Consider the following 27979-nt stretch of genomic DNA (forward strand, 5'->3'; position numbering starts at 1 on the left):
AAGGTTCCACTTGTTTTGTTCTGAATTAACTCATTACAACTCAGTGAAATTTATTTTTAGGTATTTTTCAGGATTGACAAGGTTTTAAAGATATAGATTTAAAATTTGATACATGGCCTGAAAATCAAAATTAAAAGTAGAATTTAATTTTGGCATTAGATGTGTGCATGTGCCATTTACTTAATTTTAAATTGCCGCTTATGTTTTCAGGGCTCATGAACAGTTCGGATATTGTCAAGCTGGCACAAGTGGTCTCCTTCTGGAAGATGACACAGCTGTGATTGGCACTCCTGGGCCATACACATGGAGAGGAACAATATTTGTAATGAATATATCAGATGATTTTCTTAATCGAGACAAGACGTTTTACTTTGCACCATTGCAAGACAGTGGAGACAAGGACGAGATGTCACCTGTTGCCAAATACAGCTATCTAGGTGCATTATGATATTCATATGTAATTTTAATAATTATAAAGCATTCAGAAAAGTGTAAGGTCTTAGGCTTTCATGGATAGTGTCACTTAGAATAAAATAATTTTGGGTATTGTGCAGCATCATTACAAACCGCTAAAGCAACTAAATTGCCGATGTTCTGAGTGACTCACTGCGGTCCTCTTCAGGAGGATTCACTGCCCTGGAGAGGGCTGCAGCAAGTTGGTGAAAATGCCAAAAATTTTGTTGCTTCAGTAGTTTATAATGTTGTGGCCCCATATCCAAAATCATTATTCTCAAAATTCACAAACACTTGAATAACAGAGATGCTATCAACATAATTGATGATCATAATTATCCCAGCAGGCACTTTAATATTGAAATATTGAGGTATGTTTAGAACAATGAGACAGAATATCAGTGACAAACAAAAAAGTGTTATTTACCATCATAATGTCTTGTTGACGTAGATACTCCCTGTCCTATCAAATTCTGTCAAAAATCCATATCTTCATTTCTGTTTTACAGACAGAGCAATCATAGGTTCACCAATATCAACTTTTCTGTGGCCCTATCATTGCATGTGTGATAGAATAACAAGTGATGATAAGGAAAACATTTGCATTATCACTGAATTTGTGCTGATGAGTATATTATTCCTGGGGGTACTTTCGTTCCATCATTAGAACTACAAGAAAATGCCTGTTTTTCTCACCAGGCGCATTTTGCTTTGTTGAGGCAAAACATCATCAGTGGTCTGTAATTAAAGATGTTTACCATTTTATTTGCTTTTAATATCAAAAAACAGTCCATTAACAATTTGTTGCTTTTTACTTACAATGATTTCTGCTTGGTTTCTCTCCTACGTAAGGAAATGATACCTGCTAGCACATCCTGATGTAGGTGAGAAACCAAGCAGAAAATGCCATAAGTAAAAACCAACAATTTGTTGATGAACTGTTTTTCAATCTCAAAACCAAGTCAGATTGTAAATATCTTTGGTTACAGACCACTAATGATGCTTTACCTCAATAAAGTGAAACCTGTCTGGCAAAAAAAAAAAAAAAAAAAAAAAAAAAAAAAAATGCATTTTCTTGTAGTTGTAATGACAGAATGAAATTACTATCAGCAATTGGAAAGCACCTACAGACAATATGGCTATAAAAATGAAGAATTTAAAGACAATATTTTTGAACAGAATTTTGGATTGTTCCTCAACAGCAGCTTCACATTCGTTTTATTAACTTTAGTAGGGTGGTCTTTGTTACAGTATTTTGTATGATTGTATCGCCTGACAAAAGATGTCAGTAGCAGCTAACATTGACTTGATTGTACAGTGAATTTGTAATATCTTTGGACTGGTAGCTTGTAGCATTGTAGTAAAATTGCCTTTGAAAATAATGATTTTGAATTCAAATTGTCTTTCACATTTAGTTTCAATCCTGAGCAGTTTAATTAGACCCACCTCCCCAAAAGCTTATATCACCCATTTCCATCCCGATGATAGCAATGATTGAACATGACCCTGGCTTCAACAGACGCTGTAAGCATCAAGAATCTATCTTGATCCATAACTACTCAACAGTGACTCACAAAAGATTGGTTGTTTCATAGTGCAAAATATTTTGCACACCCCTTAATGGCATTCTGTGTGTCCTCCATGGAGTTTATGTCCCTCATTCTCACTGTACTGTCCATGCCAGAGCCCACAGAACCAGTCTGCTACTACAGAAGATATACTTTCTGTCATCAGTTTCTTTTATGAAGTTAACAACATACTCGGAAATTTATCTGCTGTCACCCAGACTAGGAAAATATGATAAATTACACTTCAGCACTATTTGGGAGTTGTGATATTCATAGCCTTTGTTGGGCTGGCTGCTTTACCTACTGCCCGATGCTTAAGTAAAGCATATTGAATCTAGCCTGTCTAGTGTACAAAATATAAACACTTGTACAGGAAATGAAGAAATTTGATTGCTTGGCACAGAAAATAGAAATTTATTAAGAGTCAGCTGCTTCAGAGAATTTTTCCAAATGTGTAGAATCTTCTCTTCAGATACAACTCTGATTTAGTGTGAACCAAGTAACTAAATGACTCAGGAACACCTCTCTGAAAAGCAATAGATAACAAGTCCAAGAATAAGTATATTCCTAGCAGAAATAAAACAGCACCTCTGGCAGATAGTATGAAAAATGTTTTCATAACTGCGATGTAAATAAACACACATATGCAACACAACATGACAATGCACAAGGGAGACAGTAATCTTGGTCGCTAAATCAGCCCCCCTCTCCCTACCCCCACGCCCTCTCAATCTCCTCCACCTCCTCCGGAAAGGCAGAGTGCCAAACAGAAAGCGTGCTGGGAAATGCATGCATCGTCCTGATCATGTATTGCATTCTGGAAGAGGATCTGCATTGGGTGCTGCAGGTGCTGACACCGATGGTGATACTGGTACTGGTGAAGCAGGTTGTAGCCATGGTACTTCTTTTGGTCGTACTTCCTGGAAACCTCTACAAGTGTGATATGTCTGTAGAAACGGTAGAGGACGTACTGTGTACTAATAAGTCCAGAGTGTGTGCTCCTCATTGTAGGACTCTGTGGGGACCTACATACAGTGGCTGAAATGACAAGTTGATTTCATCCATATGGAGCATGATGTGTATACATGTTACCAGCTGGGAGATGTGCCTTGTCACGAAGCTTGGCAAGGGTGGATCTATTAAATCTATTCCCTCAGCTGACAAGCGAAATCACAGTAGTTGTGGTCAGAAAGCCGAAAGGGCTGCACATCTGCAAACTCTGAAGTCACAGTGCTTTGCTGTAAATTAGTTCTGCCATGAGGAATCTAAGTCTGGCTTGCACGTACTCCTTAGAACAAGTAAAACTATTGGTAGAGCCGGCACTGTTCTCTAAAGGCTGTTTTGTGACTCACGAATGCAGCCTTTAGAAAACAGTGTCGGCATTATATTATACTGTTATTTGCTGGATGGTAGCATGTGGTCTTGTGGTGAACAGAATTTCAGAATTTGTTGAGCTGAGCAAACAGATCTGATTCAAACTGGCAGCCACGATCCATTGTGACATATAGTGGACAACCAAATTGAGAAATCGAGCTTGAAATTAAAGTGGAGACTAAGGTTTCTGTGGAGATATTATCAGCTGGCACTGCTTCTGGCCAGCAATTAAAATGATCAGTCATAGTTAGAATGTAACATTGTTCTTTTGATAGCCATAACAGGCGTACAATTCAAATATGTATGTGTGAAAAGCATGTAGTTGTGTGAGGGAAGTCTCTCACTGGTGCATGCATGTGCCAGGAAACTTTGTTTTGTTGACACATGACACATGAATGAGTCCAGCCTTGGCAGTCTTTTTGAATTCCAGGCCAAACAAATCATTGCAAGACCAAGAAGAATGCTCGTCTGACACCAGGATGACACACATTATGCAGACTGTCAAAGGCCCATCTTTGGTGTGTAATAAGCAAGAATGGATGTGCTTCTCACAGTAAAGTACTGTGGTCACAGTACAGTTTAATATCTGCACCAGGAATATCGACTACTCGTAGTTCCAAGCTATTCTGGAGGAGGTTCTGGACTTCTTGGTCAGTCTCTTGTGCCTCAGAGATTGATGATGCTTGATATGCTGTTGACATGGGGAAGACAATCAGCTATTACACTGTCAATTCCCAAAATACATACAATGTCTGTGTTGAACTGGGTGATGAATACCAGTTGTTTATATTGATGTGGTGAGCAATTGTTATTGTTCTTAATATTTATGGAATATTCCATCAGTTCTTGGGGGAATGTGGACATATTAGAAACTTGAACACACAGTATTAATGTTCCACAACAATATTTATTTAATAGTTTGTTATTAACCATTTTCCAGCTTCTTAGTCCATTGTCAGGTAATTTAATAACGAACTATGAAATAAATTTTATTAATTCTGTATTCTGGTATTTAATAATTATTATTGTTTTATTGGAATGCGTAAGTGAGCAGTTAATGATCTGGGAAAATAGTAAACTCTCTAGCTCCCAGTTGTGAATGGAAGTATTTGATAGCCTTGTAGATGGCAAGAAGTTCTCTATTGTGTGAGCTCCACGTTTGGTGTGTTGGAGACACCTTGTGTGAGTAAAAAGCCAGTGGCTGCCATGCACCATCATGGAACTGTTGTAACACAGCAATGATAGCGACCGATTTGCCTTGCGTCTACAACTAGTGCAAGAGGTTGCATCCAGTTCAGTTTGAGTGAGAACTGCTACATCCTCTATGCACTGTTTTACCACTTTGAAGGCAAAGCTCATGGTACCCACCCACTAAATCAGTGGGTTGCCTTTTTGGATCAACGAGAGCCCCAGTCAGTGGTATTTGTAGCTCAGCTGAGTGTGGCAGATGTCAATGGTAGAGGCTGAATATGCCAAGAAAGTGATGTAATTCTCTAGCGGTATTTGGGCAGGCAGTTTGCAAAGTAGTTACCACTTTTTCAGGCAATGGTAGTGACCCCTTCGATGAAATCTGGTGATTTAGGAAGTTAACTTGTGACTGTTCAAATATGCTGTTGACGGTATTTAGAACCATGCCATACTGTTCTAATCGTTGGAAGACTGCAAGCGAGTGTTGTTTGTGCTGCTCTACAGTGGACGAAAAGACAAGAATGTCATCCAAGTACACAAAACAGAAAGGAAGTCCTTGAAGTACTGAATCAATAAATCTTTGTCATGATTGCACAGCACTCCTTAGGGTAAATGTCATAAAAAGGCTCTCAAATAACCCAAATGGGCTGATGATGGGTGTCTTCAGTATATCTTCTTCTACCACTGCCTTAGTACAATTGAGATGTAGCACATAAAACGTAAGTATAATAACGTAAGAAAGGTACAGAGTTCCAGTCTGGCACGGTTCAGGCGTTGAGTGTATGATAGTCTCCACATGGACTTCACACAAAATGTTCCCACACTTCTTTGGCACAAGGTGCAAAAGAGACGGCCACTCGCTACTGGAGGGATGAATAATACCTTCCTTTAGCATGGCGTTAAGTTCTGCCTTCGCAATGGTGAAGTGATCAGGAGATATGTGGGTCTGCATGAGACAGGCAGTCCATCAGTAGTTCCAATATGATGTACTGTGTTGTGGCGTATCTCTTAGGCACTCCAGGTGGTCATGTCAAGGCTGGATATTGCTGCAATAGTCCTGTGTACTTGCTGCAGTCTACTTGCACAATCTTGGCCAATCAAACTGCTGTGCTACATTGGAAATCCAAAGCTGTCATGCTATTAATGCTGTTGGTAATTCATGTGTTGGATATGTCTGGTAGCAGGTAATAGTATGCTAGGAAATCAGCTCCAATGATGAGCTCTGTTGCATCCAAAATCATGAAATCTTGTGCGAAGACTAGATACAGCCTCAGACCTAATTCCACTCACTGTGCACCGTACATTGGTATAAAAGAGTTGTTTGCCACAGACAAACCAAAAACGTTGATGCCTGTGTAATAGGGTTCAAGGAAATGTACATAAATCTGATGCAGTATGCACTAAATACTGCCGACCTGACTTCTGTTCACTCATAAACAGGAGTTGCAATTTTGCACAGCAATTGGATGATACACCTATTTTCCAGTTGTCACTGGCACTTGGATAGGTGCACGTGATCCCCAAATTTATGATGATACCAATAAATGGAGTGTTGACCTTCCCCAGAAGTTGAAGAGGTCATTTTAAGAGTGACTTCTTGACCTCTTGCGGTAGTTGTTTCTGTCACTGCTATGATTGTACTGAGATAACTATTCACTGAACCTTACCTGCAAGACCATCAGAGTCTATGTGTGTTACTGTTGTTGGCAATATGCTGATACACTGTGCTTACTGCTGTGGTCATCATTTCACCGATTATCTTGTCGGCCAAGCCAGCGTCTGCATTGGAGGGCATCTCAGTTAGTGTGACTATAATTGCCTATACTTACAGTGGTAAGTGACTACTCCATAAAATCTTACAATCTCTTTGCAAAGATGCCAATCAGGGCCATAGAATGTTGTTTACTAATAGCCTCTTTCTATGGAGTTTGTAAGTGCTTATGTCTTCATCGGTTTTTCTGGATTCAATATGATTATTCCAAGCCGCTTACAAATAAATTCTAAAATTCTGAACACGTTAGCACTTGTTTCGTTATTTATAGTGACTATATTAGTACTTATATTAAAACAAAACTTGTCTGCTGTGGTCCTCTTGAGATGCCAAGACTCGAAGCGTTTCTCACAAGATTTTGTTGCAGATGGCATGGTTATCACACCTTCAGTCACTGCATTGTACCGATGATCTAGTTGACTCACCACTCTTGCAAACTCCATAAAATCTGTTGTGATTCCTAAATAGTCAAAACTGGCCTGCACTTGTGCAAATCACGGCATAGGGTTGTGTGGCCAGAAAGGTGGTAATCGCACGACAATTCTGGATACCGATGCTTCTGTCGCATCCGATGTAAAAGTCCTGGTAGGAAGCTTGAGTTCTTCCTGTGCTGCAGTGTAGGATAGAACATGACAGACTCACCAGGTATCATGATGGCAGGCCGGCCGCGGTGGCCGTGCGGTTCTAGGCGCTCCAGTCCGGAGCCGCGCTGCTGCTACGGTCGCAGGTTCGAATCCTGTCTCGGGCATGGGTGTGTGTGATGTCCTTAGGTTAGTTAGGTTTAAGTAGTTCTAAGTTCTAGGGGACTAATGGCCACAGCAGTTGAGTCCCATAGTGCTCAGAGCCATTTTTTATCAGGATAGCTTTTTTATCTAAGTTACACATCTTGAGGTGTAGCCCAACTAGTGTAGGAAATATGAACTCTCATACAGGGAATAAATGAGCTCTGTTCATACCTCAGAAAACAGAAGCTTATTACGAGTCAGCAGCTTCAGAGTTCTTTTACGAACTTGTAGAATGTTCTCCTGAGATACAAGAATAACTCTAATCTAATGCATAACCAAATAACGGGGAATACATCTCAGAAAAACAATAAATAATAAGTCCAAGAATAAGTATGTCCCTAATAGAAATAAAATAGTGCCTGTGGCAGCTGGGATAAATTTTTTTTTGACATCTGCAAAGTCAACCAACACACATGTGTGACAGAACATGACACAACACAAGGAGGACTGTAATCTCAGTTACTAAACCTTTGCATATGTCTCTGCCAGTATGCTTTTGCAAACAAAGTGATGTTCGTGATCTGCCAGCAGGTTCTCATGTCATCTGCTTGTGAGAAGTAATGCCAGGTATTACAGGGGTCATATTTCGTCTCGTGTAAGCCGCCCCCCCCCCCCCCCCCGACCCCTTCCTCTCCCCATGCTAGGATAAAGTTCAAAGCATCTAATGACAATTTGTTGGTGCTCATCATTTAACTAGTCATTAATACAGCAGTTGTCAGAAAGTTCAAGTGAAGAGGTACTAATAGATCCCCTTCCTCTTTTCTTTTCTTTCCCCCCCCCCCCCCCCCCCCCCCCCCCTCCCTTCACACTTGAAGTAACAATTAAGATTACACGAACTGCATTAGGAGGAAATGCTTATGTTTCTACTTGCTGTATCAAATTGAAGTCTCTTCTAGGCAATATTGTTGGCTTAGTTAAACAATGTCAAAATTGTGATTGAGACAACTGAATTGTAGATAGATGGATTTTTTGTTTGCAAATAGCTGATCATAGGGATGGGAATTAGACATCCTTCACACTTGATTTTGTAGTTATGCATCTATAGTATCTCCTCAGTTGTGCGATTGGATTCTTGAGTTCCTGTCAGAAAGGTCACAGTTCATACTGGTTGAAGGAAAGTCATTGAATGAAATAGAAGTTTCTCAAGGAAGTTTCATAACTCCTCTGCTGTTCCTCACATACATAGACAATATAGGGGACAATCTGAGCAGCCCTCTTAGATTATTTGGAGATGATGCAATCATTCACTGTCTTGTAAAGTCACCAGATGGTCCAAAGAAAGGTGTGAAGTCATCCACATGAGTACTAAAAGAAATATGCTAAATTTTGGTTGCACAATAAATCACACAAATCTAAAGGCTGCAAATTCAACTCAGTACCCAGGGATTTTAAAGAACTTAAACTGGAACAATTGCATAGATAACATTGTGAGGAAATCAAACCAAAGATTGCAACTTACAAGAAAATGCATCAGGTCCCCTAAAGGTCCCTCTTCCGGAGCACTGCTGTGCGGTGTGGAATCCGCATCAGATGGTAATGATGGAGAACATCGAAAAAGTTCAGAAAAGGGCAGCTCATTTTGTATTATTGTGAAGTAGGGAAGAGAGTACCATGCACATGATATGTGAATTGGGGTGGCAATCATTAAAACATAGATGTTTTTGTAGCAACAGGATCTTCATGAAATTTCAGTCACCAACTTTCTCTTCCGATTGCAAAAATATTTTGTTGGCGCCCACCTACATAGGAAGAAATGATCATCGTGATAAAATAAGAGAAATCAAAGCTCACACAGAAACATTTAAGAGTTTCTGTGCACCATTCATTGGTGAATCAGTAGAGAAATATCTTGAAGGTGGTTCACTGAATCTTAACTGTGAATTGCAGAGTGGTCATGTAGATGTGGAAGTAGTTATCAGAAAGGTGTATGATACTATTTTATTGAAATGGATGTCATTCATACTGGAATCTTGGGAAGTACAATTAAAACATGATTTGATGGAAAAAGTGAAAGCTGAATGATTTAATACTAATCTAATGGTTACAAATAATGTTACAAGTACTAATATTTTCAGAATTTTCGAATTCATAAGTGGTTTGGAGTGATCATATTCAGTCCAGAAAAACCCATGAAGACTTAAGCACTTACACATTCCATAGAAAGAGGCTGTCAGCCAACAACTTTCTTTTTCCCTAATCGGCATCTATGCAAAGAGACTTTAAGAATTTATTTACTTTCTTATTGATGAAATATGTGTACATTTCTTGTTGATGTATGAAAATTAAGTATTGACATTGACCTCTTGGAGAAAAATGGTAAATGTTTGAGCTTAACACTAAAAGAATAATTTTAACTTAGCTCAAAAGGAGGAAGTGAATTTCTCCTTTGGGAAAGTGGTGACATCTGTTGGTGGCAATAAGACACCTCCAGTTCTAAGATATTAAAAAAAAACACAGCCTGTGTCATCCTTATGTAGGGCTATTTTAAAGTAAGATCAAATCACAAGGCTGAAACTAGCAATGTTTTTTAAATGAAAATGTTAAAACTGGAGCTGCTGTTATTGCCACCATGTATTTCTAAACTGCTCAGGTCTTGGAAACAAATGTAAGAGCAGTGGGTGCTTAGGGACAGTGATGGCCACACAAAGTGGCACTGATGTGTCAGACAAAGAAATAACAATTTGTGGAACAAAGGTATTATGATAAACGATTTCTTACCTGGTCTTAACAAAAAGTTAATTTTGAATGAAATGTTGATTTTCATATGTAACTGATGCTGTTGCTTTCAAAGAATGCTCATTCTTGCTGTCCCTCCAGGAGGCAACACATTTTTTCCCAGTACATGGAGAAGATGTAGATATTGTATGTCAATAAAGATTATTAAAGCATATATTGTAGAATGTTACTAAACTCTGCATTTTGTTGATGGTATTCAGTGGGAAGTAAGGATTTTTTCTTTTCTTTTCAATATAATAAAGGGTTCACAAAAAATTCTGTTTACTGGAAAGAAAAATCATTACTGATTTGTTGTGTTTGGAATAGAGACTCTTTCAAATAACACATCCTAGTGCCATTCAGTAAGGTAGACTTAACTGTGGTTTTTTTCCCCAGCAAACAGAATTATTGGAACATATTTTTGAAAGTATGCCAATTGCATAGAACACCACATCTGTCAAAACATGTCCCATATATTCTTAGTGGGATTCTTCACTGGTAGTTCTGTCACTTGAATGTGTAGCCTTAACATGACATTCACTGTGGTACCCACTACCTGGGGCAAGATGTTATTGTGTGTTAAATGTAGCTGTACTGGTTTGTTTGTTTTGTGGGGGGGCGGGGGGGGGGGGGGGGGGGGCACATGCATACACTTGTATACTAGCTCAAAAAAGGATTCACTGGAATACTGTCGAAGTTTTCAGTCTGAACTGAATTGATATGACTATCTGTTTGCTGGGGGTGAGGTGAAAGTTAACTTTGTGAAGTTATTTTTGTCTTGTGGAGGAGGGGGGTGCCCTGCCTTGCCCTTCACAGGGTACACCTGTGCATAAAATTTTTGTTGTCTGAAGTAATGCAATACAGTCTCGGTACTTACAGCACCCAACAGAATTACCATACCAGACTTTCAAAAATATGTTCCAAGATGTGTGTTGGTTCTTTTTTTTTTTAAAAAAAAAGAAATAGATTAGCTGTATCGATTATCGTTTTCTAATTTGGAAAAAAAAATGCTTATAGGTATGTCTGTAGCTGCTGGCAAATTTTTTGGAGATAAGATGTGCTATGCGGCTGGAGCTCCACGCTCTGATGGCACTGGTCAAGTTCTCATTTTCAGCAAAAGACAGCAGTTTGTAAACCCAATGGCATTACGACTCATTTTAAATGGGGAACAGTTTGCTTCAAGTTTTGGCTATGAAGTTGCAGCAGCAGATGTTGATGGTGACAAGTAAGTTGTCTTTACATTTTATATCTTTATAAAAAGCTATTAATACAACTTTTTATGGCAATTTTAAACCTTATTTCCTATTTGTGACTGTGAATTGAAGTAAAAAGCCACTTATTTAGCATGTCACACAGAACTGTTGTGATTATAACTACTTGTTATTTGATTTCTGTCCTGTGGCTCTACAGCTTTGCTATATTGCCTGTCGCATGTGTTTGCCTAAAGCTTCAACAACAGGAGCTGGCTGCCAACACGGGATGAAAATGTTAGTGCTAGGACATTTAAATGACCTGCTTTTATTGCCCAGTAATGCTGCATGGCTTTACTTCAAAACTCTGACTCAAATGATGCTTTGCTCTGGCCCACTGATTAAAGGAACTGAGGTTGAAGACATGAAGTGTAACAAGCAAAGATTTAGTCATATGTTATGTGAAAAAATGTTATATTTTTTTCTGATTTTTGAATAACCTGAAGTTAAAAAAAAATGTGATGCTGGAAATTATTAACATGCATATTTTAATGTAACAAATATCAACATTAGCAAAGGTATATTATTATGGCAGCTCAGCTGTTGCAAACAACTAAATTTGCTAGAAATATGAGGCAGTCCACTGAAAATTAATTTTTGAGCTAGGGCTGGAAAGCAAAGGTTTTAAGGACGTTACTGGTTGAAATTTTTAGTGGTGCATGTGGGTAGATGTCAACTTGGATAATAAATCAAAGATCCTGGAGATTTCCCAAGGTGAAAACGCATAATCTTCATTGTCCACAGCATTTGTGCTAGATCAGGTTACCTCAAGGCATTTCTCAGTAACACCATCAAGTATCCCTGCACGGCTGCCTGATACTCATTCCAGTATTGTATGAAGCTATGTGTCACATGCCGTTCGGTGTATTGGAACTGACAAAGCCAGATCTTACTGTCTTGCTTTGAACTTACTCTTTGGATACTTTAGGTTTGGCTGATGAGGACTTGAACTTTGTACTGGTTTCCTATTTCCTTGTTATTGGCTTTCATGACTCAACACGTTGCTGACTCAGCAGCCTGTGATGATTACACGCTTGCCACACCTTTCTGAACTTCCTGTTTACAGTTCTGCTACTAATGCCATTGGTCCTTGTGCACATGGTATTGTCACTAACATAGCAGGAATGACCAAAACACCTCAGCAAAGGAATGGACCTGACTTACAGATATTTTTTTCACTGTATCACCGTCACTGCCATAGGTGGTGTCCTCCTGTTAACCACAGAGGACCAAGAATCCCATTTTGTGATAGCAACATGCTCTCCTGCCCCTTCTCCCCCCCCCCCCCCCCCAACATTTTCCAGCTGCCCAACACCTAACACTGTCAGATGTCACATAGATGGAAGCATTGACATGCAGATACGTTTACTGGCCTCAGTATGGCCATTGAGCATGCTGTCTAAGACTGTTTCCATCCAGTTTCTAGCTCAGAGGTGGAGTAGATAGAATTTTCAAGGCTCAAATGTGGAAGGCCATGGTGTAGTCACCATCCAGAGAAGCTCTGACCAGTTCCTTGGTTACATACCATTTCACCATGGTCAGTGTATGCAGTGTGGCCAAAATTCTGCACAGTCACAGACAACAGACTCTACATTACATCATTATCATTACTTGGGCTTTGAATACTGCCTAGTACCCTGTCTCCTCTCCCCCTCCCACCCCCACCCTCTCTTTTTCCAGAGTAGTGCCACACACAAATCTGACCACATGCTAGCAACTCCAACAGTCCTCATGCCAGCAGTTTAATCAGACACTGATATGTAGGAAGCTATGGAGGAGGATCCCATGATCAACCTTACCACCCTCTCCCGTCAATCCCAGCAGCATCCCAGCCGTTTCTGGACCTTTTTGCTCTTTAAATTGTTGAGTTATTCAGTATCATATGATATTGATGATGACTCGGATGATAAATCATAGTTCCTAGGGGTATCAGAATCAACAATCGTATCTATATGCAGCACTTGCACTTGGCCAGGTGATCACAAGGTGTTTTGATGTAACACTGTTAAGCTCACAGCAGCTGGCAGTCATTCTCCAGTACAGCATGAAACACACATTTGTCAGACACATTCAGCATCATGGAACCAACTCAATTTCATCTCACTGTCTTTCTCCTTAGGTATTTTGTGTTTGGTGGTGATGATTTGTGCTTCACACTGGTTTCCAATTTGTGAGTTATTGTCTTTACCAGGTCAGTACATCATTTGCACATTTTGCGGTGCCAGTCATGAGCCCAGTGATAGCAACACTGCTTCAAACATTGCTGTTTACAGCTCCACTGCTACTTGCAGTGTTCTGTCTGCCAAAGCCATGCTGATGCCATTTATTGCCACTTTTCTATGGTACAATTTTGCTAGGTACATAAAATTACATTTTTACCTAATAATTCTGCAGAAAACTGAAGAGATGTTACTTTTGAGTAGAGTAATCCTTTTTCACTTTTTTAATGTTAATGTTAGCAAAGAACTGTTTGATTCTCCCATTTTGCTGTCACTATCTCCTAATGGCTGTGAAAACTGTCAAATATACTGCAGTGGATTTGCACAACTTGTTCTCACAATTAAAAGTGACATAATTTTACAATAATCCATTATGCTGTCTTTCCTCAGACGAGCTGACTTGATTGTCGGAGCTCCATTCTACTTTTTTAAAGAAGATGGAGGAAGAGTGTATGTGTACACAAATCTCAGAGAAGACTGTGAAGATTGCAACAAACCCGTTACACTAACTGGTCAACTTGAATCTAGGTAAAGTATCATGCTGGATAGTAATATGAAACAACTATATAGTTTAATGTAATATTCTTTCTACTCTTTTAGTGTGGATAGCCAATGCGTTATTTCAGGAGATCAGTCACTAGATACACATAGATAAGAAATTAATAACTAGGAGATGCACAATCCTGGTGTTAATCAAAACTGTTACTTTCTGGGTGCATTTGAAGCACAAGCCAATTCTGAATTATATCCAGAAAGAAATTTTTGTGTGCTGATATTTCGTAGAAAATGAAAAGTTATTGCAGAACTTCAAGGAAGTATTTATTTTTATCTTGCTATTATGTTTTGCCAAGTATTGATGGAGAATCTAGGTAAGCAAACACCAAAAACTTTCAGCTTATACATAGCAAACAGTGGAAAATCCAGGATGGAATGTAACAATGTCATGAGAAGGAAAGTTGCTACTCACATTATAGTGAAGATACTGAGTTGCAGATAGGCACAACTAATCTCTGCCTCTCTGCAACTCAGCATCTCCACTATATGGTAAGAAGCAACTTTCCTTCTCATAAATTTATACATAGCACATGACACACAACAATCACATTACATTTTTACTTTTGTGGACACCATTGGTAAGCTTTGTGGGCTTTCAGTGACTTCCATTGTCATTGCAGGTAAAAACATCAACACCCTGTACATATGGTAAATTCGTGGAAAGCAAAAAGTTTTTGAAATGTTCCAAAGGTGGGGCGGGTAATATGAAGGTCACTGGAAACTAGTCAGGGCAGTTAAACACTGCTTTTGCTTCCGCTTCCACAGTTAGTGGGAATTTTAACTTGTTTCTCAAAGTAAATCTCTGCTACACCCCTCCCACATGCCCCCCCCCCCCAAATCCCCTGTGCCTTTTATGTAATTTTAATCTCAGTCTCTGTCAAAGCTGTTGCTATAGAGCTGACTATTGTCATTTCTCTTGTTATGGAACCACAGTATGAAATGGTGTGAGATGGGATCTTTGTTTTTTGGAAACTATTCTTTTTTTTCCCAGTCTGTGCTCCATCAGCACAGACTTACCTAGACTAATTGTGTAAGTGACATACATCTACCTCACAGTGTTCAGCCACAGTCTGAATTGTTTGACCAATTGAATCAACACATTTTCATGGAAGACACAAGTTATTTACTGGTCGCAATGTGGAAGTGGACACAGGACACACAGAGGCAAATTTGAATAGCAGTAAATTGTGGCAGAAACAGTAGCAGTGGCGTGTCAAGGCTTTGACAAAACATAATCTAAATTAAAAATAAATCGTATGGTATTTATTGTTGTTATTATTAATCATGATATTGATATTTTGTTCACTGCTGTAGTAGTGAACTGTTATGAGTGCTCATTTCATTTTTTGTAGGTTTGGTTTTGCTATTACCAACCTGGGAGATATCAACAAAGATGGTTTTGATGACATAGCTGTAGGTGCTCCATATGATGGCAATGGAGCCGTTTTTGTGTACTTGGGGTCAGAGAAAGGAATCATCACAGAGCCAGCACAGGTATGCAATTGTTGCAGTGTAAACATTTATGTGTTTTGTTGAATAATAACAGGTTGCTTCTTTTAAGAGAGAAGGAGAATAGTGAGGAGAGAGACTGTACGATATGAGACTCGTTTGTTCTTAACGGCAAGTGCAAAAGACAAAGTGCTCAATATGTAAGGGTTCCAGATAAGTGTCAGGCAATTAAATTTGTATGTGTTTATAAATTATTCAAAAATGACACATTATAAAAACAATACAGTGAAGTGATTAACGTCCTGGTAATAAATGTGCTTACATATTTGATACAGCTTGAATAAAATGACTTTGTGGTTAACAAATTGCTGTGGTGGTGGGCTGTATTGCCGGTGTGCAGCCAGCTGTGCTTGACTAGGCTCTGCATGTACATAAAAAAACAGCCAACACACCAACCATATGGTACTGACTGATGGCTACCACTTGACTCACTCAATCATCTGTCACAAAGTTATTTTAATCAAAGTGTAATTCCCAGTCTCTAGTGATTATGTACCATTTACTGACCTACAGCTTGAAAGTAATTGGCCTGTTCACTACTTTCACTTCACTTGTAGCTACAGTGCTGTTGCATAGTACAGCAGTTTCAAGTTTAGACAACATTTGTTTTAAATAATTCCGGAAAGAGTCTTTGACTCTGACCATCACTTGCTGCAAGTGAAGATTAGGCCAAGCTCAAGAAACAGAAAGGCAATACAGAACAAAGAAGATAAAAAAAAGACAAAATTATTGAATAAATTAATCAAAATGCAACAGAAAATTGGACAGACCTCGCAAAGACAATTCAGAATACAGTGTCTTGGGCTCAGAATACGGTCAGGCCACCGAATGTAGAATCCAGGCATGGAGGAAGTTTAACAGTAACGGAACAACAGAAACATGGCATGGTTTCCAAAAAGTCCAAAAACAATGCTCAAAAGATATTAGGTGAATGAACAGGACGTACAGCAAAGGTACACTAAATGAAATCAAGGAAGACTTCAAGAGAAATAATATGAGAAATTTTTACAGAATACTCAGTCAAAATATAAAGGATTATCAGCCTCCAAATATCCATTTCAAAGAACAAATAACAAAGAAAACTGCAAAATTCTTAAAAAAAATACTTTGATAAACTCCTCAGATGTGAGAAGCCTAAATAAAAATTACACTTCATGGAAACAATACCAATTCCAGATTTGAAACTGCCTACAGTCACAGAGGTAGAGGAGCTTATAAAAAAAAAAAAAAAAAAAAAAACAGAGACCTAGGGTGAGAGGGTATTATCTCAGAGATCAGGAAACTCAGGGACCAAAACATCACAAAGAAAATTTGTAAAAGTTTCATGGAAATAGGGATTACAGAGAAAATTCCACAGGAATGGAAATGTGCATTGATGTATCCACTCCACAAAAAGGGCAACAAGACAGACCTTTATAGTTATTAGATACGTTATTATTACTGGTCACTTACAGAATACTGTCCAACCTGTTACTGAATAGACTAGAACCAGAAGCTGATACAAAGACAGGTGAATACCAAGCAAGCTCCAGAAAAGGAAGATCCTGTACTGAACAGGTTTGGAACCTGTGAATGCTCCTAAAGGTCAGACAGACACAACACTGTAGTCGCATTCATGGACTTTAAGATGCTTTATGACTCCATAGACAGGCATACTCTCTTTGACGCACTAGAAGAGTATGGGATAGGCAGAAAAATTATGACACTCATGCAACAGCCTTTCACAGTCACCACATCCAACATGAAATTTGTGGGAGAAATTTCAGTACTATTCGAGATACATACAGGGATGAGACAAGGAAATAGTCTTTCACTGTTTTTATTCAACATGGTCTTGCACAAAAGAAGAAAAGGTAAAAGGGATTCTGTTGGAAAGAACATGTGCAAACAAGACAATTGTAAAATGTCTGGCACGAATTGGCAATATTCAGGAACAATAAATAAGAAGCACTGGAATACTTACATAAAATCTCTCCCAAAACAGGTCTACAAATATCATAAGGAAAAATGCAATACATGGAAAGAAAGAACAACAACACACAAGGCATGCACGCAAAATGCATAAAGGCTAATGGAATGGAAACATTGAAATCTCTTGGAGAATATATACAAATAGGAGGATCAAACAAGGCATCCAACATAGAATGAACAGAAAAAACTTCAGAAAGAGTTCAGATTGACATGGATGTCCTGGAATAAAAGAAACATTTCAAACAGGCCAAACTCGGGTACTACTTCACAGTTGTACTTCCAGAGGCACACTATGCTTCAGAAATGACCATAATTAGATCATCGGGCATCACAGGGACAGTAAAATAGAATGTAAAATACTCAGAAAAGTTTTTGAAGCAGTACACAGATATGGTATATGGACGAAGAGAATAACCAAAGCATTATGCTAGCCCACAGACGTGATTGGAAACACCAACCTAACATTCTATGGTGCGTAAAATGAACAATGGTAGACTTACAAAGAGGATTTTTGATGTAGTAAACAGTTCAATAAAAAAAATAGTTTCAAAAATAGAAGAACTAAAACAAGCAGGAATTAGTAGGGAAATGATAAGTCTTTGTGTCGATATTTCATAGACTTGCCCAGAAAAAGAACTTCAAGATGCAGCCCTCAGCTGGAAAAATCATAGCCACAGTGTTCTTGGATACAGATGGTGTTATCCATGTTGATTTCCTTGATCGTGGAACAAAAATAAAATCAGTGTGTTACATCACAACGCTGCAGTCTCTGAAACGCTGGCTAAATAGTGTCCGAAAGGAAAAGGGAAATGTTTTCCTGCAGCATGACAATGCCACACCACACACTTCACATGCCACCACAGCAGAACTTCAGAATCTGAACTTCGGCCTCCATACAGTCCAGATTTAGCACCATCTGACGTCTGTCTGTTTCTGATAATGAAAGATGATCTGTGGGGACATCATTATGCTTCTGATGAAGATGGTGAGAGAACTGTGAGACTGTGTTTGTGGAAACAGAGTTTCAACTTCTCCTATGATGGCTTCAGAAAACTTGTTCATCGTTGGCAGAAATGTATCCAATTGGCTAGTGATTATGTGGAAAAGTGAATATTGGTAATTAAAGCTCACATTCTAAGGATTATTTCTTCATTTGATTTACTAAAATATTCCCATCCAAACCAAATTAATGAAGGTGGAGGCATTACTTTTCATTCAACCCTCGTAACAAACAAAAACACATAAACATGCATGGATAAATTATCCTGGCTTGACTACTTTGTGTTTGCGCTATATCTGACTGGGGTGATGGATTGTGTTGAGAGGAATGGGTGAGAGGGGCAAGGAGATGTGGAACGGAAGGGACAGATGGAAAGAAGGGAAGCTGACACCTAGGAAGGAGAGATCATAAGAAAGTGGGAATAGGAATGTGTATTGGTGAGCTCACATGGTGCAGGCAAAGAAAGAAGTTGTGTATGGCACACAGAGAAGGGGAGTAGGTGGTTGGGGAAAGGGGGTAGACAGGGTAGAGGAAAAGGGAGACTGCAAAGAGAAAAGTGTGCAGGTTAATGAAGTGAAGTGGGAGATGGGGGGACAGTGGTGGAATTGAGTGTAACTGGCTATGAAAAAGGGGCTAATGAATATTGAGGCTAACTTCATGGTCACTCTGTTGAAAACAATTACGCACCCGAGTCAGCAAAGATATTTGGAGAATGTTGTGGTAGAGAGAGAGAGAGAGTTTATTTTCATGTACAACTTGTTTATGGGCATATCCTGTATCAATTTTACCTGGGTGCAGGTATTTATGATAGACTTATGGTATGGTGGCAATTGGAAAGACCGGGACCTTCATGATGCCGTGATGCAATACTCAGATACATCATGTCATACACAGCTTGTTTGTCACTGAGTTAGCCAATACAAGACATGACAACATAACATTAATGTACCATCATTCCATTTGCCATAGACAGAGGGAAAACTAACGCCTAAACATAGCAGCTACATCTAATTCATTTAGTCGCCTGTGAATTTCTTCTTACTGAGAAGAAATTTACACAGATGAGGAAGTTGCAAATGCATAACACAAAATGCTGTTAACATTATGCTATGGAACATAGCAGAATGATTCTATGTATCTGTATCACTTACTCTGTGAATTATAGCTCCCTCTCAGTATTAGTGCTTCTGTTGGGTCATATGAATTTGACCCTCACTACCCCAACAGAAATAATGTCCATCATAAAATCTTTAAAATCAAAAACATCTAGTGGGTATGATGAAATATCAACAAAGTTAATTAAAGAATGTGATTCTGAGCTAAGTAACATATTAAGCTATCTGTGTAACCAGTCGTTTATCAGTGGAATATTTCCCGAATGGCTGAAATATGCTGAAGTTAAGCCACTGTTTAAGAAGGGAGATAAAGAAATAGCATCAAATTTCCGTCCAATTTCACTGTTGCCAGCATTCTCAAAAATTTTCGAAAAAGTAATGTACAGTCGTCTTTATAACCATCTTATCTCAAATAACATACTGTCAAAGTCACAGTTTGGATTTCTAAAAGGTTCTGATATTGAGAAGGCTATCTACACTTACAGTGAAAATGTACTTAATTCATTAGACAAAAAATTGCAGGCAACTGGTATATTTTGTGATCTGTCAAAGGCATTTGACTGTGTAAATCACAATATCCTTTTAAGTAAACTAGAATATTATAGTGTAACAGGAAATGCTGCAAAATGGTTCAAATCTTATATCTCTGGCAGGAAACAAAGGGTGTTATTAGGAAAGAGACATGTATCAAGCTATCAGGCATCATCCAACTGGGAACTAATTACATGTGGGGTCCCACAAGGTTCCATTTTGGGGCCCTTACTTTTTCTTGTGTATATCAATGACCTTTCATCAGTAACATTACCAGATGCCAAGTTTGTTTTGTTTGCTGATGATACAAACATTGCAATAAATAGCAAATCAAGTGTAGTCTTAGAAAGATCAGCCAATAAAATATTTGTAGACATTAATCACTGGTTCCTAGCCAATTCTTTGTCACTAAACTTTGAAAAAACACACTACATGCAGTTCAGAACTTGTAAGGGGTGTCCCAAGAGTATATGTCTAACATATGATGACAAGAAGATAGAAGAAGTGGACGGTGTTAAATTCTTGGGATTACAGCTTGATAATAAATTCAACTGGGAGGAGCACACCACAGAACTGCTGAAGCGTCTTAACAAATCTCTGTTTGCAATGCGAATTTTGTCAGACATAGGGGATATAAAAATGAAAAAGCTGGCATACTATGCTTACTTTCATTCCATAATGTCATATGGGATTATTTTCTGGGGTAATTCATCAAGCCAAGCTAAAGTTTTCCGGGCACAAAAACGTGCAGTAAGAATTATATGTGGTGTGAACTCAAGAACATCCTGCAGAAGCCTGTTTAGGGAACTAGGGATACTAACTACAGCTTCCCAATATATTTATTCCTTAATGAAATTTGTCATTAAAAATATATCACTTTTTCAAACCAATAGCTCAATTCATGGAATCAATACTAGAAATAAGAATAATCTTCACAAGGATTTAAAGTCACTTAGTCTTGTACAAAAAGGTGTGCATTATTCAGGAACACACATTTTCAATAACTTGCCAGCAGCCATAAAAAGCTTAACAACCAATGAAATTCAGTTTAAGAGAAGCCTAAAGGATTTATTGGTGGCCAACTCCTTCTACTCCATTGATGAATTTCTGAGGAAAACCAACTGATTTGTATATAAGTACAACATATCTTCTGCACAATTTCAGTGCAGTAATGTGTTCACTGAAAATTTGTGTGTGTGTGTGTGTGTGTGTGTGTGTGTGTGTGTGTGTGTGTGTGTGTAAGTATAATCTAACTTCTGCACCATTTCAGTGCAGTAATGTGTTCATTGTAAATAAGTATTACAGTAGTTGTATTACATGTTTCTTACCTTATAAATAAATAAAAAACTTTTTTATTTTAAATTCAGTGCAATAGTATTTGTAAAATGACTCTTAGTGTTCATTAAAAAATGACGATCATTCCACTTGGGACCTGTGGAATGGTACATTAGCTTATTTGTTTTAGTTTAAATATTTGTGATGTATTGTTGTTTTTCTGACATGTTCCACATCCTGGAGGACCTCCTCACTACGGATCAATTGGAATGAAAGTAAATCTAATCTAATAATCTAATCTAAAGGGGATACAATTTGTAAGACAATGGACTCTGTTTTGGAAGATATGAGTTTAATATCCTCATTTAGTCATTCTGTTTGAGAGTTTCCTGCATTTTATCTCAACCAGTCATGCAAATATCAGGATAGGTTCTTCAAAAAAATTGTTGTCACTTTCATGCTCCACCTATATTTTTCACAGGTTCTATGGATCAGTGCAAGCCAGAAAACATCAACCAAGTGACTACATAAATCACAAACGTTGGTAATAAAAATGGTAAAAATTTGATAATAACCCAAAACAAAAGTTTTGTATTTTTACGTACATATTTTCAGCCATGCTGGAAACTGATTGAAAATGAAATCTTTGTCTAGTATTCACTGGAGTTTCTTTTGTATGAATCTATGCAGTAAATCATGAAAGCCTATGAGGGAATTCATATAGAGGAGTGGCAGTGTTTGGACATTGACGAGCATGAAGTTCATGGATTAACATTAGAAGACATTCAGATTGCTCATTCTGGACTGTTTATATCCTCTGTGAATGCACATAGGTCTCACTAAACAGGAGACAATGGGAGAGAATATAATGAAACTAAAAAAGTAAATAAACTTTGATGTTTCATTGTTGGTGGAACTTATTCACATAGTGAAGACATTGGCACTCACAATCTGCACAAAAGTGTGAGTGTGACAATTCCTAGAAGGCTTTTCATCCATTTTCAGTCTCAAGAATTTAAAATGCTTGGCTTCAATGATTATTTGAAGTTCATGGAATAAAAATAAAAGAAAATTAAAGAAACTTGATTTTTATGAAAGTACTGTATTGAGATCTGAATTGTGTTTTGTTGCAGTTAAGTGACATTCTGTTCTCTGTTAAGTCATGAGCTGATATTATCCACTACCCTATTACTTAAACACATATGTTATATCTGTCATCCTTCACAGTGGCACTTGAGCCATCTACAAATATAAGAATTGTTGAATCAGCTGTTCTGTTTAATGACAAGTCAGTGACATATATTAAATAGTACAGTGGACCTAGAACGAAACCCTGAGCCTCATCAACTTCACACGACTTCATTCAGATTTACATTCATTCCCCATTTGTTGACACTTCAGAACAACCTTATGCTTAATGTTTGATAGAAAAAGAGCCATTGGCGATTTTTTTCTTTATATCACAATTCTCCAGACCACTTTCGTCAGATCAAAGAAGGGACCTCAACTTATTATCTAGTTCTGCAGTGGCCTAACAACTCAAAAGAATAAGTTACATTTCTGTTGCTGCTCCACTCATGAAGCCTTATGCAAATTATGTGAGATATGTTACTGTTACCACTCTTTTACATGTAACCGTTTCAAAGGCTTTGAAACACTGGTATTATAAGGGGCTCATTCTGTAATTGTCTACCTTAACAGTTTCTCTCTTTTTATAAAGTGGTTTTACTTCAGAATATTTTAATGTCTGGAAACAGACCATTTGTCAAACACCTTCAAAAGTGTACTTGATGTTTCATCATATTCATTTGAGTTTTTACTTTTCAGTGATTCCTGCAAGTGTATGTCACATAACTGTGTAGGCATACCAGCTTGTAAAAGTTTTCATGCCACACATTATAAGTGAAACTTTAATTTCACTTGCCAGCTGTCAACAGGAGATGGATATTAAATATTGTGCACGGGTTTGGTAGATCACTAGTGACATGTTCCCATAAAAAGAGTTCGCAACTCATCATAGTGTTTTAATTTTGCTTTGAGAGCTTCCTATGCTCCTGGAACTATGCAAGGATTCTTCAGTGTTCTAAAGTATTCTGTGCAGTGAAATCATGTAACTGAGCTGTGACTGTTTTTTGTACCATAATAGTTCTCCACTTACTTCGTACACTATATTCTGATACGATTGGTTATCCAAACTGGTAGCTTATCTTTGTACAATCTGAACTTGGATTCATCTGTAACAATCCTGACACAGGTATAGTGTAAACCCTTATTCTCCTTTCCTTCGTACCTTTGTCAAAGTGACTGTATGTTGGAGACAGGAATGGGCTCTCTTAAACATAGTTAACTCTCATACTCAGTCTGCCTTTGGTTTATGTGATATACCACAACCATTGTTTGTTAGGTCTTAGACCTCTCACCTCTAACCCCCCACCCCACCCCATTCTCCATCCCTCTGTGCCCTTCTATTATTCTTAGGATTCTGTTCTAAAAAAACAATACTTGTTATTTTTAATACTTTTTAATATAATTTATTTTCAAACATTTGTTGATAAACTATTCATGATCTCTTTCGCTAATAACACTCACATTATTCTTTATTATTTCTTTCTAATAATGTATTACAAAAGATTTTTAGCAACTTTATGTGTGTGTGTGTGTGTGTGTGTGTGTGTGTGTGTGTGTGTGAAAGAGAGAGAGAGAGATGTATGTTATTAATCGACAGCATTTGCACTGTTATTTTCATAGTGTGTAGCTTTAAGAATGTTAGTATATACGGTAAGACACTTACAGGTATAGTGTGCTTGCTTTACTTCAGTATATTCCATCATTCCAACTTAACTGAAAAATCACTCATGGTTTATAGGTACTGCGTGCTGAGAGTCTTCCATCCAACGTTCTGCCTATGCGCACATTTGGCTACTCTTTGAGTGGTGGCCTAGACTTGGATCAGAATGGATATCCTGATCTGCTGATAGGTGCTTATGAGCAAGATAGCATTGTACTGCTACGTTCACGGCCTATTATTGATATTGTTACAACTGTCGAACCTGAACGGAACTTGCGCAGTATTGACCCTAACCATCTTGGCTGTAAGCGATACCCAGATGCTAACAATACCTGGTAAGATTTATTTTTATGCTTTATGATGGTTTTAAGATGGAAATATAGGAATTTACTTGTAACATAAGTGTACATTATACGATGTGCTTGAGAGTATATGAAATGATAGACTGTTTATTTTTTCCAGCTTCACCTTCCGAACATGTTGTACTATAAAATCATTGGTAAAAAATTTTAGTCGAGGGACTCAGAGTGTAACACTCAATTATGCTATAGAAGCTGAAACATTTAACAACAGGAAGAAGTTTTCACGTGTGTATTTTGCCCCTGGGAGTTCCAAAAAATCAAATGTAAAGAAGAGACAAATTGTACTGAAACCAGATCTGTCCCATAAGGGTGATCTCAGACATTGTGAAGAGGAAACTGTCTTCATCAAGGTGAGTATACATAAGTATCAAATTGTGAGGTTTTCTTTCTGAAACAATAAACTGATGAAGGCTTATGAAATAGTACGTGTTTCAAAAACAAGTTTTGTACTTGAAAGAGATAAATAAATTAAAAATGTTTGTAATATGGGTAAACACTGAGTGTCAGAAGAAGAGTCCTGTGAATTTCTTAGGACCGTATGGGTACATTGTCCTGGATGATTGTGTTGTGCCGACTGACACTACAGCTCATATGGCTGGGGACATATAGATTATTCCCTGGGGCAAGACACAGGTGCAAGACTTATCCAATGTGCCCACACAGCACGTCCTACTCCAGTACCAATACTTGGTTATTCTATGTTATCAGAGACAGTGCCGCCTGTGAAAGCAGTTATGTCATATACCAGATATGCTGCAATTTTTGCACAGTGTTTAATGAAGGTATGACCACCAACCAGCTGTCTACCTGAATGAATAACTACAGTCAAAACGTGGCCTAAGGTGAAGTTGATCTCCCATTGGAAAAACATGTGACTGATCATAATTGCTTGATTTCAGTGGCTGCTACACATCTTGTGCCATGGGATACTCTCCTACAATGCTAGTGTCTCTGAATTACTAAGGGGCTGCCCTTGCAATATTGGAGGCAATTCTGTAATCCTTCTGGCCTCAATCTGTGCTATCCCCTGTCTCACACCTACCTCCATCCCTTGTGTGAATCTTTTCATTGCGCCTATCGTGACTCAGCATCTCCGCTATGTGGTGAGTAGCAACTTTCCTTCTCTGGTATTGCTATCTCCATCCCTGATTCATGACCCTAACTTTACTTCTCCACTGTCTCCTTCTTCTTCTGTTCTAACCACCCCCACTTACCTTTTCCTCCCAAATCAACTGCTCTTCGTCATTGTGCACTACACACAACTGCCCCTCCATGCAGTCAGAATGAGCTCGTTATTGTCACATTCCTATCCTGTACACCTTTTGCCTCTCCCTTTAATTGTCAGTCATCCTTTCCAACCCTTCCTCCTGCCCCTCACCTCATTTCTCCTCTCGTGCAGTCCAACTGAACACAATCTATCTCCTAAGTTGAGCTGCAATGCCTGCACACAATGTACAATGTAGTGTGCTGTAAAAATGTGGCAGGTGTGTGTGTGTGTGTGTGTGTGTGTGTGTGTGTGTGTGTGTGTGTGTACAGTGCAGTGCAGTGCAGTGCAGTCTGTTCAGTGAAAGAAAGTGGGAAGAATGTTCATGAGAGCGTCAGTCCGAATGGCCTAGTCTCATCAGTGAAGAGTTGACAGAAAAAGTAGATGAGAAGATCCATGAAAACAGGTGCTTCATTATTCACGAGCTTCAGCAACCTTCCACTTAAGTTTTGAAGTCCATAATTTATGCAGTAATGTGTGTGAGATGGATCCCAAGAATGTAGACGAATGACTACTGAACAAGTGTTTCACATGTGCTTTGTAATTTTTGGAGCTCTATGGCAACTCTATGGTATGAGTTCTTGAGTCAAATTGTGACTGGTGATGAAACATAGATTGCTTACTCCACTTCAGAGACTAAACAAAAAAATTCTAACCATCTCCATCAAATTGGAAAATCATGGCCACAATTTTGTAGGACCAAAAAGGCATCCTTTTGATTGTCTTCCTGCCGAGAGAAGTGACAGTAGAAAGGTGTTGTGAAACCTTATTAAAGCTTAGGCACATCATTCAGAACTGCCGATGGGGACTACTGTCAAAGGGCACCATTTTGCTTCATGATAATGTTCGGCCTCATGCTGCAGCAAATGGAAGGGCACAACTCGACAAGTTTCGTTGGGAATTACTGTACCACCTTTCCTACAGTCGTGATATAGTATTCTCAAACTTTCATTTCTTTCTAAAACTTAAGGAATTTGTGGGTGGGTGGTGACTGGAGAATAATGACATGTTGAAAATATCTGTAACTGACTACATAGCAGCAGAGTTTTGTGATGATGGTATCCCAGAGCTGGTGCCACAATGGAACAAGTGTTTAGACATAAATGGTGACTATGTAGAAACATAAAATAATGTTCATATTTTAATGTCCTAAAAAGTTGTGTCCATAAATAAAATATTTATTATGCTATTATAAAATTTTGCTTACTTAAAAAGAACCCTCGTAGATGGTCAATTTCTTTCTTCACCTTCCCAAATACCAGTTTGTGCTCTATCTCCATTGACTTATGTGGCTCCCTCTATCCGGCTGTTCCTCTCCTTTTTCTGGGGGGGAAAAGTGCTTGGTTTCAAAACTTAGCAAATTTATGTCTTTGTAAACATTTTTTTCCTCTGTTGCTTGATTAGCAACTTTTCTCATACCAAATTATAAATTTTACAATCACAGAAATACCAGGATAAGAACAACTAAAAAAAATTATTGGCTCATGGCACATAGACGCATGTAACAGCCACCAATCCACTTTGTGCTAGTGGTTGGTTTTCCTCACTTTGTTTATTTTTTATAATACATTAGTATCCGTGGATAAATGAGATAGAAACTCAAACCATTCAAGTTAGGAAATTACTGTAAGAAATTACAGTCTTTTCCTCTTGACTAAGTATGTGTGAAACAAATTTCCTGTAAAATTAACAAGCATTTCTTATTCCAGTGGATGTGATGGTTTTCTTGTGTTAGGTGTACAGTATATATGAATTAAGCACTCTTACTTTTCAGTGCTCTGTAAATGGCAGTCAGAATAATCTGACAGTAAAAATCAAACAGCTTATTTGCCTGAATGTGTACAAATATTAACTCCGACAAATTACCTTGTTATAATTATTTGAGACCTCATGAGAGTAGTTTCTTCATTGAAACATGCAATAGGCACAAAGTATAGACTGTAATAATTGCAGTGCATAAACTAATGTTTATTGGTGATATTCTTAATGAAGTGGATTGTTTCTCTACTTTTCATTTCTATGATATGTGTACACTTGTGGTATTCCCATATTCTTTAGAGCTGGTCTGTTTTGCATAGGAGACATAAATCAGTATCTTTCAACAATGTTGTCAATTGTGACTCATTCATTCATTCGTTCAGTCATGATATTTTGTGAAGTTCATTATAAAAAGGAACAAAAAGAAGCAGCTATTATAATCTGTAGTAATAATTAATCTGGCTTCAGTAGCTAGAAATTGTGGTGTGTGTGTGTGTGTGTGTGTGTGTGTGTGTGTGTGTGTGTGTG

General features: G+C 38.2%; 1 protein-coding gene across 3 annotated transcripts in view; it reads left to right on the forward strand.

The window, feature by feature from the left end:
* LOC124605218 (integrin alpha-PS1) overlaps positions 1-27979 on the forward strand; it is a 575966-nt gene that overhangs the window by 478157 nt on the left and 69830 nt on the right. For all 3 annotated transcript variants that reach the window (XM_047136765.1, XM_047136766.1, XM_047136767.1), the window contains 6 exons: positions 211-437; positions 10872-11079; positions 13714-13851; positions 15231-15372; positions 24146-24402; positions 24530-24779. In XM_047136765.1, coding sequence (XP_046992721.1) covers positions 211-437; positions 10872-11079; positions 13714-13851; positions 15231-15372; positions 24146-24402; positions 24530-24779 — 1222 coding nt within the window. The remainder of the gene's footprint in view (positions 1-210; positions 438-10871; positions 11080-13713; positions 13852-15230; positions 15373-24145; positions 24403-24529; positions 24780-27979) is intronic.

The sequence above is a fragment of the Schistocerca americana genome, chromosome 3 (genome assembly GCF_021461395.2).
Source record: "Schistocerca americana isolate TAMUIC-IGC-003095 chromosome 3, iqSchAmer2.1, whole genome shotgun sequence".
In the NCBI taxonomy this organism is placed as follows: Eukaryota; Metazoa; Arthropoda; class Insecta; order Orthoptera; family Acrididae; genus Schistocerca; species Schistocerca americana.